This window comes from Bufo bufo, chromosome 6, assembly GCF_905171765.1.
Source record: "Bufo bufo chromosome 6, aBufBuf1.1, whole genome shotgun sequence".
Lineage (NCBI taxonomy): Eukaryota > Metazoa > Chordata > Amphibia > Anura > Bufonidae > Bufo > Bufo bufo.
In genome coordinates, this window is record NC_053394.1 from 256,085,064 (window position 1) to 256,108,306 (window position 23,243).

General features: G+C 42.2%; 1 protein-coding gene and 1 pseudogene across 1 annotated transcript in view; one reads left to right on the forward strand and one right to left on the reverse strand.

Annotated features, from left to right (window-relative positions):
- The window catches only part of CDH23 (cadherin related 23), a 1,196,655-nt gene that overhangs the window by 1,036,211 nt on the left and 137,201 nt on the right, over positions 1–23,243 (forward strand). Inside the window, exons 37-41 of the mRNA XM_040438415.1 lie at positions 512–631; positions 4,217–4,397; positions 9,886–10,019; positions 11,989–12,198; positions 12,523–12,630. Coding sequence (XP_040294349.1) covers positions 512–631; positions 4,217–4,397; positions 9,886–10,019; positions 11,989–12,198; positions 12,523–12,630 — 753 coding nt within the window. The remainder of the gene's footprint in view (positions 1–511; positions 632–4,216; positions 4,398–9,885; positions 10,020–11,988; positions 12,199–12,522; positions 12,631–23,243) is intronic.
- LOC121006010 lies at positions 18,073–19,458 on the reverse strand (annotated as a pseudogene).

The following is a 23,243-nucleotide window of genomic DNA, read 5'->3' on the forward strand; positions in this document are numbered from 1 at the left end:
ACGGAAATATATATGCAGTCAGTCAGCTGTGCCTAGGAAACAGCAGCATCTTGGTGCCAAACAGCAGAACGTCAGTCCAGAACATTTATTTTAATCCACACACAGTGTTCAAACAATGAGAGCTGTTTCTCAATCTCACACGACCACCCTCCAATCCACCAGTGGTGGCCATACTTGCACACTATAGGAAAAAGTCCCAGCCTCTCTGGAGGACAGAAGTGCGCATAAGACGGCTCTTTTTTCTATTGTGTACAAGCATGGCCACTGCTGCTGGATTGCAGGGTGGCTGTGACCCCTGGGTACGAGCAGTGTATAATGTGTTATAAAAATGAATCCAACCAGGAAAGGAGGCAATGTGGACAATCACAGTACATTAGTAAGTGCCTTGTATTAACTTTGTCTATATTATAAATGCCACTTGCTGAAGTGAGACAACCCCTTTAAATACTCTGTATTGATACAACAATGGCAAAAATTCTTGCTAAATTATGAATTTTTATATTATTTCTAGGGACTGATTCGAGCAGTAAAAGAGCTGGATTATGAAGTGTGCCTAGGAAGATATACTCTGATTGTAACTGCCACGGACAGATGCCCCATTTTGCTACGTCGTCTGACATCTACCACCACGGTATGTAAAATGGCCCATGTACATGGGTCGACTGAGCAGGCGATTAGCGGGATTCAACTGTTCATTCCCGATAATTGCCTGCTCCTTAGAGAAGGGCATTTACAAGAAGCAATCACCTCCGCTGAATTGGGATAAGTGATTACTACTGTGGCTCCCCCTCTCCTTCTGTGTGTCAGTTTGCAGCTCCATTCTTTGGACCTGAGGACGTACACAGATCTGGTCTTTTGACCTGACCCTGGACCCACGTTGGATTACTATTAAAATTTATAGATTTTAATAGTGAAGTGCTAGATATTTTTATCTATCTATCTATCTATCTATCCCTTGAGGATTAACTATAAATCTTCAGGACCCTCCAATATATGCAGGCTGTACAAACAAAATCCCCATCATTTAGCACCTTCCTTTGTTATAGTGTTTTATATGTTTTACTAGCTGAAGGACCCGCACGGGTATATTTAATCTATTTAATTTAATTTAATATTTGTGTGTGACATTAAAAGATATAGACAGTATCCACTATAACAGTGACATCCACAACCCCCCACCCCTTAACACTGCCCCCCCCCCCACAGTGCCCCGTCTTCTTAAAATGGGACCTCCACAGCAACTCACCCCCTTAACTTTGACATTTACAGCAGCACTGTCCCTTTAACACTGACCATAGGTTACAGTCCCCTTAACTGACCTCCACCATTCCCGACCCCCTTAACAGAGACCTCTACAGCGACTGCCCCTCTAACAGTGACTGCTACAGTACCCCGCTCCCTTATATATTAGATACACACTGTCTGGTTAACGGCAGATGTTGCCTCCCTGTACACCAACATTCCTCACCATTTGGCTGTTGAATCTCTGCGCTGGTTTCTGATTTCATACAGCAACTACACATTGCAGCTACAGGATTTTCTCTGCATGGCCCTGGATTTTCTTTTAAAACACAATTTTTTTATGTTTAATCTGGAGTTTCCATGGGCGCAAAATTCTCACCATCGGTTGCCAATATATTTATGGCGTGGTGGGAGAAACATTTTTTGTTTGCAGATATTAATCCTTTTTTTACCTCCATTAAATGGTATGGCCGTTATATTGACGATATGTTGCTGGTGTGGAGGGGCGATGTGGCGGACATACCACTTTTTGGAGATTTCCTTAATCAGGGAGTTGACTCTCTCAAGTTTAGTCTGTCATATAATACACAGTCTATTTCCTTTCTATATCTTTTCCTCCGGGGTGATTCTGACCTACAGGTTGTTTCCACTGCAACCTTTGGAAGGACACTGCGGGGAATACCACTCTTTTGGCAACGTCTTGTCATCCTCCCCATGTGGTAAAAAAATGTGCCTAAGGGGGAGATGATTAGGGAGAGACGCAATTGCTCGGACGATTCTGGATTTAGGGAGGGAGGCACAAAAAATAGAAATGAGACTTTAATGACATAAAGAGGGCTACTAAAACAGTACTGTCTCTTGACAGACAGAATCTTGTATTTCCCAATACCCAACTGACAGCTCATATCAATCAAAAAACCAAAAAAAGTAAAAAAAAATAAGAAAGGCTTTAGAAGCAGCTGGTAAACAGGATAAACCAATCACCTTTGTCACAAGTTATAGTGAAGAATATTTTGAGGTCTTCAAAATTATTAGAGGACATTTTCCTGTACTTAATGGTGACCAGGGATGGGATGGTATAGTGTCCTCTTGAGTTAGGTGCGTGGCACGCAAAGCACCCACATTGGGGCAGAAAATCAGCCCGAGCCTATTCTCTGAACACACAAAACCGCAGCAGACTTGGTTATCCTATAATGGTAACTACAGATGTGGCAGCAATAGCTGCATTTGCTGTAGATATATGGAGACCAGCAAGAGTGGAAAATCACACAAAATAAAACCGCTTATTAACTGCAATACTGAATTTGCGGTTTATGTTATAACATGCAAGGAATGACGATTGTACATGTGGGTTGTACAACGAAGCAGATTAAAGCAAGGATGCGCAAACACTCATCTGACATTCCCTATTTTAGGACAAGAAATATATCTGCCATTCTAACTCTGTATGTAACAATAAGAAGTTAACTGCAGTAAAGTTGATCTGTACAGACCAAGAAGTGGCGCCTGGTTTTATTCTTAGTGGCCAGTGTGAAAACCGCAGGATTTTATTTTATTTTTTTGTATAAATGTAGATATTGACATTGAAAATTAAAAATAATGCTGCCCAAAAAATCTTTAAAAAATCTGATTAACCCTTTCACTACCGGAGGTTGTTTTTTTTTATTCTTTTTTTTTGTTTGTTTTTATTTTTCTTAACTATCTTCCTTGAGCCATAACTTTTTTATATTTCCGTTCATATACCTGTTTGGCAGCTTATTATTTTTGTGGGACAAGTTGTACTTTCTAATTCCACCATTAATTATGGTATACAATGTAATGGGAAGCGGTAAAAAAATTCGAAATGGGGTGGAATTGGAAAAAAAACACAATTCCTCCACCGTTTTATGGGTTTTGTTCCCACAGCGTTTTGTTTGAAGCAAAACTGACCCATGCCCTTAATTCTCTGTGTCAGTACGATTACAACAATACCCCATATGTATAGATTTTGTATGTCTAAATAGTGTAAAAATAAATATAAACTTTGAAAAAAACCTTTTTTTTTATATCACCATATTCTGACCCCCATAACTTTTTTATACTTATGTCTACTGAGCTGTATAGGTGCTCATTTTTTGCAGGACAATCTGTAGTTTTTATTGATACCACTTAGGAATGTGTGTGACTTTTTGATCACATTTTATTATATTTTCTGGGGTAAGAGAAGCAATGAAAAAATGTCAAATCGGCCCTTTTGACCTTTTTTTCCATTACGCCATTCGCCATATTGGAAAATGTTTTTATATTTTAATAGTACGGGCGTTTTCAGTTGCGATGATACCCATGATGTTTATATTTATTCTTATTTTTTTTTACTTTTTTTTATCATACAGAAAGGGGGGTGATTTAAACTTTTATATATTTTTGTTAATATATTTTTTTACATTTTTTTTACATTTTTTGTAATGATTTTTTAGCTCATATATGAGCCTATAAATTCTGTATTTTAATTTTTAATTTTGTACAATCAGGGATTTTTTAAATGAGTTTATGACTGTCAATTGCTCATTTCTTATGTTGGCCTGCCATCTGGTGGCCAAAATAAGACTTGCAGAATGAATACTATAAGCCTCGTCAGCGAGGCTCAGAGTATTCAGAGCAACTACCAACAGCCCCATTGGCCGCAGGGGGTGTTGGTAGGAATCCCAAAAGCACAAGCTTCCGGGTTTTTGCGCATTTAGATGCCGTGATCTCACTTGATCACGGCATCTAAAGCCTTTAATTTTGTGATCAGCATTGTTGCCGGTCACGGTAATTAGCCGTAGGTCTCTTGCAGCAAATGCGCGCGGGCGCCAATTTTACACATAGCTACAGTGCTGTTTCATATTTTTTTAAAAGCTAAAATATCGTGTCACTATGGCCTTGAGGTTCATTTTATTACAGTTGATGTGTCTTCCCACCATTTTATCTCTTGCCTAAATAATTGTTTCCACAGGTCTTAGTGAATGTAAATGACATAAATGACAATTGGCCAACATTTCCCAAATCATATGAGGGACCTTTTGACATAACAGAGGGACAGCCAGGTCCAAGAGTTTCGACTTTCAAAGCTGAAGATAAAGATGCAGGTCTTAATGGTCAAGTAGAGTACATCATTGTTGGGGGTGATATTCTTGGTAAGTGTAAACAGCGTGAATGTCTTATTTTGAGTCTTTGAGTCATTCAAATGTAGTCATCATACTACTACTCAACCACAGTCCTCAGTTACTAGTTTGCACAGATGCCAAGATTCCCGAGATATTTTGGGGAGTATAAAGTTTGAAAATGTGAATTTTCACATGTAACTATAGCTCATATCCCCATATTACACATGAGGTCCAAGAATCTGACATATCTGACATGTTTGAAAGCGCCCTGTACTGAGGGGCTGCTGCTTAAAACTGTTTGTGACATGCCATGGGGAAAATAGTCATAGATTATTTTCTTTCTCTAACAAAAAAATTTGTTCCACTAGGTAAAAAATTGATTATGTTCTGATCCTTGTAGAGCCAATACTTTATTGGAGAAAGACATTGTCAGATGATTTCATAATTACTCTCTCTATAGCTGGCAGGCACCAGGGATGGATAAGGGGTGGACCTCACAAATATTTATCCTTATCTCATCTACTGTACCATCATCCCTGTAACTATGTAATGGGGAGTGAGATTTAACGGAACCTGTCACCTGTCGGGATTTTGTGTATAGAGCTGAGGACATTGGTTGCTAGATGGCCGCTAGCACATCCGCAATACCCAGTCCCCATAGCTCTGTGTGCTTTTATTGTGTAAAAAGACGATTTGATACATATGCAAATTACCCTGAGATGAGTCCTGTCCCTGACTCATCTCACATACAGGACTCATCTCAGGTTAATTTGCATATGTATCAAATCGTCTTTTTTACACAATAAAAGCACACAAAGCTATGGGGACTGGGTATTGCGGATGTGCTAGCGGCCATCTAGCAACCCATGTCCTCAGCTCTATACACAAAATCCAGGTGACAGGTTCCCTTTAAGCGGTAAACCTAAATGGTGATGTACTTGGTGGAGATTGTATTATAGCTGATCTGTCTAAGGGCAACTTGGGAGTTTAAGACCACTAAAAATGGGCCAACAATCAGGGAAATCACCAGGAAAGAGCATTACTAAGGAATGTTCATTCATGATAATTGCCCTTTGTAAAGGTGGTGCTGATTAGCTGATGAATGAGCAAACACTCATTTATCAGGTGAAAGCATCATTGATGCAGGCGCTGAAATCACCATTTCTGGGCAGCAGACAGTGTTCTGTAAACAGTGATTTGCTGCCCAAACACAATGATTCTCCTATACGGAGGAGATGATTGCTGCATGTAACTGGTGCTGGAAATCCAGGAGCTGAAACCAAGCATAGGGGAGCAGAAGTACGCTTCTCCTCCCTTGACATGGTTATTTGACTGTCTGTAGCTGGTTACCACTGTGGCCAGTGCAGTGGCCGGGTTTGTGGTGGCGCCAACGCTACGCTGGGTCCCCCAGACACTGCGTGATGTGAACGCATTGCACCAGCACTGAATCCGGACCCATTCATTTCAATGGGTCTGCGTACATGAGCGTTGTTTTTCATGCATCACTTCTGCGTTGCGTGGAAAATCTCAGCATGTTCTATATTCTGCATTTTTAACGCAGCCCTGGCCCCATAGAAGCGAGTGGGGCTGCGTGAAAAACTCATTGCATCCGCAAGCAAGTGCAGGTGCGATGCGTTTTTCACTGATGGTTGCTAAGAGATGTTGTTTGTAAACCTTCAGTTTTTTATCACGCGCGTGAAAAACGCATCAAGACGCATTGCACCCGCGTGGAAAAAACTGAACAACTGAACGCACTCGTAGACAAAACTGACTGAACTTGTTTGCAAAATGGTGCGAGTTTCATTGAAGGCATCCGGACCTAATCCGTCACGCTCGTGTGAAAGGGGCCTAAGGCCTCTTTCACACGAGCGTCATGTTTTTTGCCCGGATGCGTTCAGGGTGCGCTCAGGGAAAAACGTGCGATTTTGCTTGCAAGTGCTTCAGTTTTGTATACGATTGAGTCGCGTTGTTGCGTTTTTCATGCGCGTGTGACATGCGGATGTCATGCGTTTTTCACGCGCGTGAAACAAACCTGAACTATTCTCTTTATTCACCTTTTTAATACCAACAGATATATAAACCCCCAGCATACCTTATTTTAATGAAATGTCCTATTTTTTTTTTTAAATTGCTTGTGAGGTTATTTATTATTTTTTATTAGGCTCAATATGGAATGGTTTTATACATGTATGTGAAATATGCAAAAGTACTTCATTACTATAATTGTAAAATGTAAGCAATATTAAAAGCATGTCAGTATAAAAATCATAATTGGCCTCTTTAAAAAGTATGATGGAGAAGTTTATGGCATAGTGGTACACCATTGACCATTTTTTAGCTAGTTACGTGTATGTAGTTTATATTAATTATTAGTAAAATAGTACAATTATTAAAGTGTTATATGTGTGTGTGATACCTAAGTTTTAATATTTAATGTGTTTAATAAAGAGAGAAAACAATAAATTTGGTGAAAATAAAACTCTGTTTATTTTAACAACAGTTATTTGTTTTTGGTGGCATATTGTAAACATTTTAAAACGTAAAAGAGATAAACAATCTTGGCTTTACAAATTGAGAAAACGGCTAGGTGAAAAAGGGGGAGGCAGAAATTGTTGCCCATGGTAGGCTGGTTGGACAAGTTCTCCAGATAGCTGAGAGGGGCCAGCTACTGTGGATGATGGCCCAGGCTGCCCATATGAGCGATTTAGGGGCCCATGATTGTGCCTATTTTGTGTGATTAGTTGGGGCACCTGTGGACCCTGAATGTGGCGGGGACCAGACATGTAGACATTGCTGCGCCAACTTTCTAGCGCAGCAAAAAAGTCCCAAGGCTCATTTGGTGGGGTGGCAGCCTCCAGAACTATCCCAAGAGCAGATTGGGTTCGAAATATACGTTCTGGAGGCAGACTCCGCAAGAAAGGGGCTAGACTTCTAACATAAAGGTCAAAATGATCTTCCGGGGGATGTGGAACTACCTCAGCAGGACGCAGTGTTCTGCGGCGGCGGGCACGTAATGGCAAACTTGGGGGGGGCACAGCGGAGTCTGGGGGTTGAGAGCTGGTGGAGGTGGTCAGCCCTTCACCACTTTGTTCAGGACCTTCACAAGCCGGAGGCTCCTCATTGCATGTCCTGGAGTCTTCAGCATTACTGGGTTCAGGCTCCTCCTCAAGGTTGGCCTCCGTTCTTTAAAATTAAAAAAAGGCAATTAATATATGACCATACCAATATGTACCCAAATTAAAATTATAAGATTACTAGCATCAGCTAATTACTTTGCCAAAATAACACTGGTTTAAACAGGACCGATCAACATTCGCAACGTGTTCTTTCAGTACTTCATGTATTACCCATTTAGTAGCATATCTGGAAATTCTATTGTGAAATGCTCAATGTTGTGCCATTCCTTTATTATGTGAAAAATATAAGTTATGAATCAATTGATATTATCATTGGGGTGGTGTACATGCACACCTAAACATGGCAGCACTGATTGGATAGAATGAGTGTGTGCAGATACACCACCACTACTTGGTAACACCCCTCTGTACCCTTTAATAATTATTGAAGTGTAAAATAGCCATTAAAAGGGGTTCTGCTGTTATTTCAAACTGATTATCTATCCTTTGTATAGGTCATTACCATCTGATCTGCGGTGGTCCAACACCCAGGCCCACCTCCGATCAGATGCTAAGGATCTATACAAAAGATAGATCATCATTTAGCAAAAAATGCAGAAACCATTTATTTAAAACTTCTAGAAGGAATAATAAAGCAACGACACGACATAAAGAGATATAAGAATATATGCTCTACAATTTGGATGACATGGGGAACACAAAAAGCTAATTTAAACGCCAGGTCAGGAGTACTGACAGGTCATGTTTAATGAAGCAACATATTACATATGTGGTCATGCAGCTACATTATGGAACTTAGTGCTATAGATGGCCTTTGCAAATAATCCAATTCCACATGCAAGATTTTCAGATTGCTTGATAGGGCCAACTATGACATTTCTAATTCACACATTGGTACAAATTACATTACCCACATAGTACACACATACAGTGTGTACTGATAAACAGGTTGTCATCATTGGTTAGAATTTACTTACGGATGCTGCTCTATTAATGGCCGCAGGAACATCATGTGGTCCTTATACCGGTATGGCTTTTTCCGCGAAGTGCCGGAGCCACTGCATCCTTGCAGAATTCCCTTACGGAATTGGTCCCGGCAGCTCCTCCAGCGACTCTTTACTTGAGAAACTTGTAATAAAAATGAAAAAAAAAGAAAAATTACCACAAAATAACAAATTGCAGAGGATACCATGCCATGTGCTATGCTAAAAGGGAGGACAGATATAATCACACATGTATACATTGTCCAGTTTTAACTTACCAAGCCTCTCCCGTCTGTGGGCATTCCTACTGTCCCAAACTGTGGAAAACATTTCTTTGGCAATTTCTGTCCAAGCTTCTTCTTTCTTTGACCGGACAAGGTATTCGTCACACCTACTATCCCAAATACATGGCCACTCCTTCACCATGCTGATTAATTTGGGGACATCCATGTCTTTTGGGGCCTTTGCCATCTTTACCTTTGGCTCCGCAAGAGAAGTCTCCCAAGTAAATACCTCTCCCCTGCAGTGCCTGCAGACTGACACCTTTGAAGTTCACTTCCTGTCTTTCAAATCCATTCCCTGTTGCTAAGTTACTTGCGTGTACAACGCAACGCAACGCAACAATCTGGATGCAATGCGTTTTTCACTGAAGCCCCATTCATTTCTATGGGGCCTGCGTTACGTGAAAAACGCACAAAGAGGAGCATGCTGCGATTTTCACGCAACGCACAAGTGATGCGTGAAAAACAACGCTCATGTGCACAGCCCCATAGAAGTGAATGGGTCAGGATTCAGTGCGGGTGCAATGCGTTCACCTCACGCATCGCACCCGCGCGGAAATCTCGCCCGTGTGAAAGGGGCCTAACAGTCTCTCAGTATTCATTAACCCTTTCCACAGAGCAATGTAAATACAGTGATAATGAACAGGATATATATCACAACATATAAAATGCAGTTACACAGTATTAAACAGTGCAAGATAACCCTAAAGTAAGAAGTTTTAACTTTGCATAGGGAAAATAGGCAAATGTCCAAAAATGTCCAAATGTCAAAGTACTCCCTGCTCCAGGGGACTACACTAGTCACTACAACTTTCACATGTACATTTTGAGAGGAAGCAGGGCATAGAGAATAGTAGCGGATCAGGTTAAGCACTAGAACCAGAGGGGTGGGGATCAGTAAGGTGTGATTGACTTTCATTTTTATATTGGAACATTTAAAGCCGTCTTCTAAATAATCTTCCTGGTTGGATAACAGAATAAAAAGTCATGTATAACTGCACTGCTGCTTATGAACGTTTAGGATGTTCATTAATATATTTTGCACTAGTGTGGGTGACAAACCATGAATTGGCTGCTCATGACTAAACAAATAACGTTTCTCTTTTTCCATAAAAAGGGGAGTTTGTAATTTCATCGGTTGAGGGTGATTTGAGAGTTAGAAAAGACTATGAATTGGATCGGGAGAACATTGCTTCTTACAACCTTACCATTATGGCAAAAGACAGAGGCAATCCTCCATTCAGTGCTACGGTTAAGTAACTTCTACTGTACTCGATTTACCTATTTTTTATTATTATAATTGTTAATGATTTATAAAGATTAGTTACACTAAACAATTTTTAGGGCAGACTTGAATGCATGCTGAAAATGTACCACAGTCCACCATGCACATTTCTAGCATGTGAGATTTAGACAGATTTTATTCATAATGTCTTTTTTTTCTACTATACCAAATTTTTAAATGCTCTCGACCTCATTTCTAAAAGAGTACCACTATACAATGACTATATAAGACTGTTTTTATTTTTCATGCTTTTTGGAAATCTGCTCTCATACATTTTTAGGATCAAAAGTAGGAACAGCCCCCATACAATGGAGAAGAAGTGTTAAGGAAGGCTTCTATTCTCCCGTGAGGCTGAATTTGTTGCCATTTTCATGTACAGAAGAACAGTCCATATAAATAAGATTTACAGATGCCAGAATAAAAATGCCACATAGTTTAAGGGTTAATGTAATAGTAACGTCTTTGGTGGTCTACAGTAATGAAGGGTGTAGTACCAGCTTCCATGGTTTTCTACCAAGAAATGAAAGTGGTTAATCATGCCTGGTGACAGTCCTGTTTTCATAGGGCTGTCCTATTAATTGGACTTGAAAATAGGCAACACCTGTCCAAATTTACGTAAAAGAGGCATTTCCAAGTTATTTGGGAGTTGTTGCTGGGTCAAGCAAAAATGGGGTTTAAAGGGCATCTGTCATCAGGTTTGTGCCTAAGAAACTGGCTGACCTGTTGCATGTGTGCTTGGTTTAATATATCTGTGTTGGTCCCATGTTCATATGTGCCCGCATTACTAAGAAAAATATTTTAATATTTTTATAATATATGCAAATGAGCCTCTAGGAGCAACATAGGTGTTGCTGTTATTCATAGAGGCTCAGTTCTCTCTGCAACTGCTGCATACTCTCCAATTTAATTGACAGGGCCAGGATGCCAAAGCATAATCAGGGGTGCACCTAGCCTTTTGGCTGCCTGAGGCAAAAACTGAAACAGCGCCCTTATAATGTGTGTCAGTACAAAAAACTACCTCCTTTTAGTGCACCCAGTTTAACAAATGTCCCCATAGTGTCCCCCTTATAATGTGTGCCAGTAAAAAAATGCTCCTTTTTGCAGCAGCAATGTCCCCATAGTGCTTTCTCCAGTTACAAAATAATGACCCCAACCCCATTGTGGCCCAAAGCATGCTGCCAAATAAAAATAATAAACTGAAATACTTACCTCCATTCTGCTGTCAGTGATGCAGTGCGAGACAGAGACCTCTTCTAGTCTGTGCCCTGAGCTCTATGCAGCCCAGGTCAGGAAGCGCGATAATAATGACACCAGCCTCTGATAGGCTACAGGAACTAGGAATAAAGCCTTTTAGAGGAAATGGTGGGCCAGGGAGACATCGCTCCTGTGCCCAGTCTCAGCATTCAACTGTATTGTTGTCCTGGATGCAGAGGAATATGTAAAGATTAGCGTTTCCACAATGGAAGTGCCCATGGCCCTTCTGCTGCCCCCCCTCTTGCGCCTACTTGGTGCTGCCTGAGGCAATCGCCTCACCTTACCTCATTGGCGTTGCACCCATTAGTATAAACACACCAGGCCCTGTCAATCAAAGTGGAGAGGGTGCAGCAGTTGCAGAGAGAGCAAAGCCTCTAGGTGTAACAGCAATTACCCTGTTGCTCCTAGAGGCTTATTTGCTTAAAACATCCTTTTTTTCAGCAATGCGGGCACATATAAACATGGGACTAACACAGAAGCCTTCAGTTGCCAAGTGCACATACAACAGGCCAGCCAGTTTCATAGGTGTGAATCTGCTGACAGATGCCTTTTAAAATAGCCCATGGTATCAGATTTATGTAATGAAGGTGTTGTTATTGTGATGATTTTTTTATGAATATATTATTGATGTGATACATAAAAGACAAAGCTAACTTTCTCTTGTATCTTCTTCCTATTTAGACTGTTGTTGAAGTACGGGTATTAGATATTAATGACAATGACCCTGTTCTCCTCAACCTGCCACTAAATATAACCATCAGTGAGAACACGCCGGTATCAACACCCATCACCAGAATTCTCGCTAGCGATGCTGACACCGGAGGCAATGCAATTCTGACTTTTAATATAACTGCAGGGAATGGAGAGAATACATTTTTCATCAATGAAAATGTAAGTCTACTTCTTGCAATACAATGACTGGAGGTGTGGTTTAGAAGGTATCTCAATAGAGGAGTAGAATAGTTACTCTTTATACACATGCACACTTTAAAGTTCAGCTTGGGGATCATAGCAATTAGAGATGGACCACCGTATGAAGTATGTGGCACAATAGAATAAGTTGACTGACCGAATCGGGCAAAATGCAATATAAAAAACAGAAATAAAGAGTTGCTCTTTGTAGAGTTTACTAATCCAAATTGAGATTAACCTGACATGAATTATTAAGAAATTTTATCTGGAAACCTAATATATATTTTTCCATGTTTCCCTCAGTCTGGAATAGTTTATGTAAATCGACCTCTTGATAGAGAAAGAATTTCGGAATACAGACTAACCGTGACTGTGAGAGACAATCCCGAAAATATACGCAACTCAAGAAGGGTAAGCGAAATTCATTGGAAAAAATTTATCCTAACAGTTTTAAGAACCATGTTTGCTGAATTTAAATCTTCAAATGGGCCTACTAGGGGTCCATTACCTAGATTGTTGATTCATTCATTCTGGTCACGAAAATATACGTTTTCAAGGTACTTTTACATTAACACTGCCTGAAATATCAAAAAGGTTGCATTTTACTGACTGTACAAGGGACATTAGCTAAACAACATCAATTTCTCTGAAATAACTTCCTGCTTCTGATCTATTGGCTGTATTTCCTGCCCCCTGTATTCACTCTGTCCATAATGCTGGTAATACTGAATGTTTTCTGCGTTTTTTTTTCTGCATACTGATCTAAATGCAGAAGTAAACAGTACAGGGCACCTTGAAAGTTGCTTTTTAAGGACTAGCCGTGGTAGGTTAAAGTAGTAAGCCCCTATTACTTAATATTTTCATGGAGTTTCACTTTAAGGTTATATTTACATGGCCAAAATCCACTGCAGAAAAATCAATAGCAGATCAGTAGCTGAAAACAGGTGGATTTTGGTGGCATATTTGTAATTTGGTGGTGGTTTTAGAGGAGTTTTTTCAAGAGTTTTAGAAGAGTTTTTGGTTGATGTTTTCTGCATCCCCTTCGACTATGAAATCAACAAACAAATCTGCTTCAAAGTAGTAAGATGTCACTTATGGAGTGTTTTTAAAATAAGCTACTGAAATAAACTCCAGCACCATTTTTACACTGTGTGCAGAAGGTGGAGTTTTTTACATTAAATTCAGTGGCAGATTTTAACATAATAACATAGTTTATAAGGCTGAATGTGACGGTCACGTACACTACACACAGGGGGAGGATAGTGACCACTGCGCTCCACCCTCACCCCTGGCCCTGCCTACTTGCCTCTTAAGTCCTAATGACAGGGGACAACTAGGCGGCAGTCCCTAACTTAGGATACGTGCTGGGAAGACAGACAAGACAAATAACGGAACGTGAACGGACCGGGTCAATACCTATAGAGCTACGCAGTACTAAGGAATGAGCAGAGAATAGTCAGGAAAAGCCGAGTTCAAATACCAGGAGAGAAACAAAGTACAACAGGAGTCCGTAAAGAATCGTCAGGTGGAAGCCGGGGTCAGGATACCAGGAGAGATGCGAAATACAGGAGGAGCAGGCAAAGGATCGTCAGGGAACAGGATCAGGTGAGTATTCAGTAGTCCAACAAATAGCCAGGAACCTAGAATTAACAGGCAACCTGTGGCCAGCAGGCTGCCTGTATTTATAGTGGGGTCTGAGGGTCATGTGACATGGCCAGCGTCACATGACCGACAGACAGACAAGTCGAGCACAGAGTGATCAGCTCGGCGCTCAAGGCAGACCTAGGAGCAGGGAGCCTCCCAGCTAGCAAAGCCGCCCTGGGAATGAGGCCAAACACAGATCCTCGCACCCGAAGCTAAGAAGCAGGTCTGCGGCTGATGGGAGACTGAGTGCACCTTTGGCTCCCCGCGACAGTACCCCCCCTTTTACGAGGGGCCACCGGACCCAAGACTTCAGACGAGGGCCTTTCAGGGTGTTTTTAAATGAAATTTTCAAACAAGTCTAGGAGCATGAACCTCCCTGCGGGTACAAGAGATCTCTTCGGGTCCATACCCCTTCCAGTGAATCAAGTACTGTAAGGAATTACTCCTGACATCCACTATCTTAGACACCACATTCTCAACAGCATCATTAACAAGAACCGGCGGAGGCGAGGCTTTCGACGGTACAACAGGTCAGCTCCAACTTAAACGATACCGGATTAATCACCTCCGTGATCTTATACGGTCCAATAAAACGAGGAGCAAATTTTCTAGAAGCTACCTTGAGAGATAGATTCTTGGAGGACAACCATACTTTATCCCCAACCTGAAAGTTCACCCCCTTGGAACGTCTCCTATCGGCCTTGAGTTTTTGAGAACTTTGAGCCTTTTCTAGGTTCGATTGAACCTGGGCCCAAACTGTGCACAGTTCGGAGGAGAGTTTATCCGCTTCAGGGTTAGAGGAGGAGACGGATGACCCAGAATGAAAATGGGGATGAAAACCATGGTTACAAAAGAAAGGGGAGACCCCAGCAGAAGAATTAACACGGTTATTCAAAGCAAATTCAGCCAACGGAAGGTATTTAACCCATAATTGCTGGTCATCAGCAACATACGACCTCGGGAATTGTTCCACAGACTGATTAAGGTGTTCAGTCTGCCCATTACTCTCAGGGTGGTAGGCGGAAGAAAAAAGACAATGAAATCTGACATCTTTGACAGAAAGCCCTCCAAAATTTGGACACAAACTGCACACCCCTGTCAGATACAATATTTTCCGGGATACCATGTAACCGTACAATTTTTTTCACAAAAATAGACGCCAGGGTCTTGGCATTCGGGAGTTTAGACAGAGGAATGAAATGAACCATCTTGCTAAACCTATCGACCACTACCTAAACAACAGTCTTACCCTCTGCGGGCGGCAGGTCAGTAATAAAGTCCATCAAGATATGGGACCAGGGTCTACTGGGAATGGGTAGGGGTCGTAGGTTACCAGCAGGGCGAGTCCTAGGTGTCTTAGACCTAGCACAAACCTCACAGGCTGACACGTAGGACTTGACATCCCTAAATAGAGTGGGCCACCAATAAGATCTAGAAACCAGCTCTCTAGTGCCCTCAAAACCAAGATGTCCACAAAAGGCAGAATCATGACACTCACCCAACAGCTGGAGACGAAATTGTATGGGGACAAACAACTTATCTGTTGGGGTGGTTGCCGGTGGCAGATGTTGTTCAGCCTTATTGAGAGCCGAGATATCTTGGGTTAAGGCTGCTACGAAGATATTTACTGGTAGGATGGATTCAGGCGGTGCCTCTGTAAGCTGAAAAGCATGGAAGCTCCGAGATAATGCATCAGCCTTCACGTTTTTATTTCCAGGCCTGAAAGTAATGGAGAATTCTAAAACGAGTAAAAAAACAGTGCCCATCTAGCTTGACGGGGATTAAACCTCTTAGCAGATTTGAGAAACATAAGGTTCTTATGGTCAGTGACAACAGTTACACAATGCCTTGCCCCCTCCAGAAAATGCCTCCACTCCTCAAATGCCCACTTAATGGCCAGCAACTCCCGATTCCCTATGTCGTAGTTTCTCTCGGTGGAAGTAAGTTTTCTGGAAAAGAATGCACACGGTCTCAGGTTAGTTAGACTAGCAGGACCTTGTGAAAGGACTGCTCCAGCGCCGTCCTCGGACGCATCCACCTCCACAATAAAAGGTCTCTCCTGATCTGGCTGGATCAGAATGGGAGCGCTACTGAATACCTTTTTTAGTGTTTCAAATGAAGTAATGGCCTCAGTAGACCAGTTCTCCAAATCCGCCCCTTTCTTAGTGAGGTCGGTCAACGGTTTAGCAATTACTGAAAAATTCTTAATAAATTTACGGTAGTAATTGGCAAAACCTAAGAACCGTTGTAAGGCCTTTAAGGATGAAGGCCTTACCCATTCCTTAATAGCTAATACCTTACCAGGATCCTTCTTAAAGGCTTGAGGGGTCAGGACATGCCCTAGAAACAGTATCTCCTGTACACCAAAGACGCATTTCTTTTGTTTAGCGGACAACTGATTCTCCCTCAACACCTCTAATACTTGTCTAACATGAGACACATGAGATTTGAAATCAGGAGAAAATATCAAAATGTCGTCAAGATAGACAATGATAATTTACCTAAAAACTCTCTAAGAATATCATTCATAAAGTTTTGGAACACAGCTGGGGCATTGCTGAGTCCAAAAGGCATAACCTGATATTCAAAGTGTCCTGCCGGAGTATTGAACACCATCTTCCATTCGTCTCCCTCCTTGATTCGGATTAGATTATATGCCCCTTTCAGGTCAATCTTAGAAAACCAGGTTGCCCCCAGAACCTGGTTAAATAAATCCAGAATCAATGGGAGAGAGTATCTATTCCGGATAGTGATCTTATTCATGTTCCGGTAATCGATACAAGGCCTAAGACCACCATCCTTCTTCTTAACTAAGAAAAACCCCGCTCCCGTAGGAGAGACAGAAGGTCTAATGTGCCCCTTACCGAGGCTTTCCTTAATATAATCCTCCATGGCCTTGCGTTTGGGCTTAGAGAGATTATAAATACGCCCCTTAGGAAACCTGGCACCTTCTACTAACTCTATGGCGCAATCATAAGGTCTATGAGGTAGTAGAAATTCACTTGTTACTCCTGAAGAATGCGTAGTAGAATGTAGACTTGCCTCTGTAGAATGTAGACTCTGCCTGTCTTCCTGGCTTTGATACTGAGATGCATGATGGCTTCTCTGGGCCGTGGAGCTCCAGAGAGAGCTGAGAGGAGAGGGGACCTCTCCTTCCCCCTTAGCTCCTCACTCCATCTCCTTCACACTTCTCCTCTCAACTGAGAGAGAGACCCCTAACTAGGCCTGAACTACACTATTTATACTGTGGTGCTACCCCCATCTAGTGGTGTATGTATGTAGTGCACCTGACAGCCTGGTAAAAAGGAATATCACAGGATAACACAATACAGCATGATATTACAGATGATAACAAAAAGCTTTTGCAGTTCCCACATAAGCTAGTGGGACGCTGCACAAGTTGACCCAGAGGAAGGCAAAAAAAAAAAAAAACTGTGAGGTAGAAGCCAATTTTCCCCACTTAAGAGACTCCAATCAGTATAACAACCCATCTCTAGTAGCTATAGCCTGTAATATTATATATATTTTTTTCTTCAGGAAAACTCCTAAAAACATATTGAGAATAAACATATTGTATTTGCAATTGGTCAAGCACGTATGTACATACGCTTCCATACCATAATGCTGTGTAACAGCATTTTTTTCAATTTACAAACAAAAAAACAAGAACAAAAACATAAAGATAACTCTTAAGAAATTCAAGACATATTGCTGTTCAATACACCTTTGTAGACAATTGAGACTTAGTAAACGTCAGTAAACTGCAGCTTTTTTTTCTCTATGCCATACAGGGCTACAAAACATTGTTTTAATTGATCCATTCAAGTAAGTCCTTGGAATTATTTAGCGTGCTGCTACAATAAAAGCACTATCAAGATGCTATATACAATCGATGTACAAAGCATCATAGGAAGTCCTTTGTTACAGAAGCCAAAGAACAAGCTAACCTTACTTTACATTTCTACATCCAGTTCTAGGTCCCATGCACGTTGCAATTACTCATGACGAACGATGACACAAACAGAATAAAAAATAAACAGAAGTTTAGGTCAAATACAGATTTTTTTGAGTTGTCTGTTGTATGTTCATTGTGTCGTTTTCAGTTTTCTATAGCAATATACTTCCCTTTTTCATTTTAGGTTTTTCAATGTCTATAAATCTCTGGGCAGGTTACAAAGTGCAGACTTGCTTGGTAGCGGAATGGCCCAATTACAACGGCACCATTCCGTTAAATAGCTGGGCTCTCGTTTCTTGGATGCTATTCATTATCTTCTTCTGATGACCAGCCAGAGTCACCCCGAACCTTTTCAGATCTTCCAAAGTCATTTGGGTTACTGAATCTATTGAAGTGCATCCATTCTCCACAAACGTATCAGCATACCTTCCTATCTTTATGGCCTCTAGCCACTCATTTACTGATCTGTATGCAGCACTTCCAACTGTATTTTGTTCAACCAGTAAGTTTGATACCCTGTTAGACGAATTAATAAGCGTCTTCAGACTGCTTGGGTTACGAATCAACTTGTCCAACATACTGACAATCTCTTAAAACGTGGGCCTGCTGTTGCTGTCTTTCTGCCAGCAATCAATCATGGGCTGATAAAGAACAGCCGGACAATCCATGGGATTTGGCAACCGGTAACCTTCCTCAACAGCTTTAATTACATCTTGGTAGGTAATTTCCCAGTATGGTCTCTCTCTATATGACATGACTTCCCACATCTCAATTCCATAGCTCCACACATCACTTGCAGAGGTGAAGTTACAGAAAGCAATGGCCTCATGGCCAGTTCATTGTAAAAAAAAAATTCTACCTCTTGTAGTATATGTGGCTTCAGGATCATCTTCAAGAACTTTGGATAGGCCAAAGTCTGAAACTTTTCAGGCCAGGTTACTGTTAATGAGTATGTTCCTTGCTGCCAGGTCTCTGTGGACATAGCCAATGTCTGAAAGGTACTTCATTCCAGATGCAATGCCCCTCAGCATACCCACAGGCTGAATTACAGTGAACTGGCCATCATTTTTCTTTAGGAAGGTATCCAAAGAGCCATTTTCCATGTATTCTGTTACAATCATTACAGGTTTACTTTTTGTGACAACTCCCTCCAAGTAGATGATGTTTAGATGGTCAAATTGTCCCATTATACTGGCTTCACCCAAGAAGTCTTTCCTCTGCTTGTCAGTGTATCCAACTTTAAGAGTCTTAATAGCAACTGGAAATTCAGTTTTCTCTGGTAGTTTAATGCGGCCACTGCAAGCTTCTCCAAATTCACCCGCTCCAATTATTCTTTCAATAGTTATACAGGAAGCATCAATTTCTTTGGCAAATTGATGTACTGCCTGGTTTGGGTCTTCGTAGGTATGAGGGTCAACATATGTCTTTATTCCTGGAAATTTAACTGTAGTGGCACAAAAGATGTGTCCGTTGTGAAAATGCATCTTTTCCTCTTCTGGATCTTGCTTAGCTTTGTTGTAGCCGCATCGCCTTCCACTGAAAAGAAAACCAACTATTCCGGCCAGAATAATAATCCCCACAGTGACTGACACCGCTATAATAGGATTCTGACTCTGATCACCAATTGCTTCAAATGACATAGCCTGTAATATTATTACACTCCAGAAATACATCCAGGCCCCTCTTGAACTCTTTTAGTGAACTCACTATCACCACCTCCTCAGGCAGAGAGTTCCATAGCCTCACTGCTCTTACCGTGAAGAATCCTCTTCTATGTTTGTGTACAAACCTTCTTTCCTCCTCCAGATGCAGAGGATGTCCACTTGTCACAGTCCTGGGGATAAATAGAAGATGGGAGAGATCTCTGTACTGACCCCTGATATATTAGTTATTAGATCTCCCCTCAGTTGTGTTTTTGTTGAATAACCCTAATGTTGATAATCTTTCAGGGTGCTTTAGTCCCCCCATTCCAGTTATTACTTTAGTTGCCCTCCTCTGAACCTTCTCCAGCTCTACTATGTCTGCCTTGTTCACAGGAGCCCAGAATTGTACACAGCACTCCATATGTGTTCTGACTAGTTATTTGTAAAGTGGTAGGACTATGTTCTCATCACTGGCATCTATACCCCTTTTGATGCAACCCATTATCTTATTGGCCTTGGCAGCATCTGCCTGACACTGGTTTCTACAGCTTAGTTTGCTGTTCACTAAAATTCCTAGGTCCTTTTCCATGTCAGTGTTACCCAGTGTTTTACCATTTAGTTTGTACGGGTGACTTGCATTATTCCTTCCCATGTGCATAACCTTACATTTGTCAGTGTTAAACCTTATCTGCCCAAGCCTCCAATCAATCTAGATCCCTCTGTAGCAGTATACAGTCAGGTACATAAATATTGGGACATCGTCACAATTCTAACATTTTTTGCTCTATACACCACCACAATGGATTTAAAATGAAACAAACATGATGTGCATTAACTGCAGACTGTCAACTTTAATTTGAGGGTATTTACATCCAAATCAGGTGAACGGTGTAGGAATTACAACAGTTAGCATATGTTCCTCCCACTTGTTAAGGGACCAAAAGTAATGGGACAATTGGCTTTTCAGCTGTTCCATTGCCAGGTGTGTGTTATTCCCTCATTATCCCAATTACAATGAGCAGCTAAAAGGTCCAGAGTTAATTTCAAGTGTGCTATTTGCATTTGGAATCTGTTGCTGTCAACTCTCAAGATGAGATCCAAAAAACTGTCACTATCAGTGAAGCAAGCCATCAATTAGGCTGAAAAAAACAAAACAAACCCATCAGAGAGATAGCAAAAACATTAGGCGTGGCCAAAACAACTGTTTAGAACATTCTTAAAAAGAAGAAACGCACCGCTGAGCTCAGCAACACCAAAAGACCCGGAAGACCACGGAAAACAACTGTGGTGGATGACCGAAGAATTCTTTCCCTGGTGAAGAAAACACCCTTCACAACAGTTGGCCAGATCAAGAACACTCTCCAGGAGGTAGGTGTATGTGTGTCAAAGTTAACAATAAGAGAAGACCTCACCAGAGTGAATACAGAGGGTTCACCACAAGATGTAAACTATTGGTGAGCCTCAAAAACAGGAAGGCCAGATTAGAGTTTGCCAAGCGACATCTAAAAAAGCCTTTACAGTTCTGGAACAACATCCTATGGACAGATGAGACCAAGATCAACTTGTACCAGAGTGATGTGATGGGAAGAGAAGAGTATGGAAAAGGAAAGGAACTGCTCATGATCCTAAGCATGCCACCTCATCAGTGAAGCATGGTGGTGGTAGTGTTATGGCGTGGGCATGTATGGCTGCCAATGGAACTGGTTCTCTTCTATTTATTGATGATGTGACTGCTGACAAAAGCAGCAGGATGAATTCTGAACTGTTTCGGGCAATATTATCTGCTCATATTCAGCAAAATGCTTCAGAACTCATTGGACGGCGCTTCACAGTGCAGATGGACAATGACCCAAAGCATACTGCAAAAGCAACCAAAGAGTTTTTTAAGGGAAAGAAGTGGAATGTTATGCAATGGCCAACTCAATCACCTGACCTGAATCCGATTGAGCATGCATTTCACTTGCTGAAGACAAAACTGAAGGGAAAATGCCCCAAGTACAAGCAGGAACTGAAGACAGTTGCAGTAGAGGCCTCGCAGAGCATCACCAGGGATGAAACCCAGCGTCTGGTGATGTCTATGCGTTCCAGACTTCAGGCTGTAATTGACTGCAAAGGATTTGCAACCAAGTATTAAAAAGTAGAGAAAAAAAACCTGCGCTGACTTATTTGCTGCCTGCAAAAATATGGGTATTGTCGCACTAAATAAAGTACCGTAGGTCATACCATTTAGTATTTGATAGCTGTATAAATGTTGCCGTAATAGACAGAGTGTATACTGGCACTCGATTATTACTCCTTGTATGATAACATACTCCTCTATCTTAAATATATGGAGTTTCTATCTGGAGGGTATGTGGCAAAGTAAAATACTTTTACATGCGATCTATTATGGGAGCAGGTGCTCAACACTTACTATTGTGCGTATAGTCCGGTACGTCTGCTGTTGTAATACGAATGTCCGCTATCGGCAGTGATCCTCCTGTTGTCTAGTCTGGTCCTGTCTTCAGCCTGCCTCATGGTGTGTGCGTAGCTCTGGCCGGTAGCTTGCGCACGCACAGGGCAGCCTTTTTTTAAGTATTAACCCCTTAAGGACGCAGGGCGTATCGGTACGCCCTATTTCCCGAGTCCTTAAGGACTCAGGGCGTACCGGTACGTCCTACCTTGAAATCGGCATTCCGGCGCCCCAGGGGTTAATCGGAACGGGATTTCGGCTGAAATCATTCAGCCGGCATCCCTTAACAATGCAGGGGGGGGGTCATTTGACCCCCCCGCATCGACGATCGCAGAAAACCGCAGGTCAATTCAGACCTGCGGTTTTCTGCGTTTCCGGTCCATTCGGGTGTCCTGTGACCCGATGAACCGGAAAAAGACTGCGATCGGTGGCGTAATTTTACACCACCTATCGCAGTCCGAGGATTTGGAGAGGCGGTGCTGGCCCTGGTGCTGAACGCCGCTGTCCAGGGTGCTGATTGGAGCAGGGGAGAGAGGCGCGAGATTCAAACTTCCTGCGCTCCTCTCTCCCCTCCTCTTCCTGTCCAGCACCCTGACCGTGCAGCACCGTCCAGAACGAGCTCCTGTGTCCCCACAATCGGCATCCATCACCCTCCTGCACCCATCGCCACCCAGGTAGGTTAGGGTCAGTGAGGGAGAGGCACCGTTAGGCAGGGAAAGAAGGGAAAAGTTAGTTAGAAAAAAAAAAAAAAAAAAAAAATTTATTTCCAAACTTTCTTTGATCCATCCATCAGACCCCAGATCCCCCCCTGCCACTTGCCCCCCCCACCAGACCCCCCCACCACCAGCCCCCCACCCCACCCCCCCCCCCTTCCCCACCACCAGCCCCCCACCACCAGCCCCCCCCCCCCTCCCCTGACCACCAGCCCCCTTACCACCACTTTTTTTTTTTCTGCGTGCGCTGACTGGCCGGCACTTTTTAGCGTCCGTCTAGTGTTAGCGCATCGCCCGCCCCACCACCCCACCGACCACTGATCAGCGTTGTACCGCTGATCAGCAAGTTTGAACTTTTTTTTTCCTAACACTTGCCCTTTCTTTTTTTGCCTTTTTTAGTACGCGAACACCCGTTGCCCCCACACACACGCACATATAATAAAGGTTTCCACACACGCACACATACACGCACACACACCCATGGCCCGCCGGATGTTCTCGGCCGAGGAGGCATACGCCCAGATTGCCTCCGACTCTGAGAGCCCCAGTGAGGATGAGGATGACCCCACGTTCCTTTTATCATCCGCATCCTCCTCATCATCATCTGATGACGATGA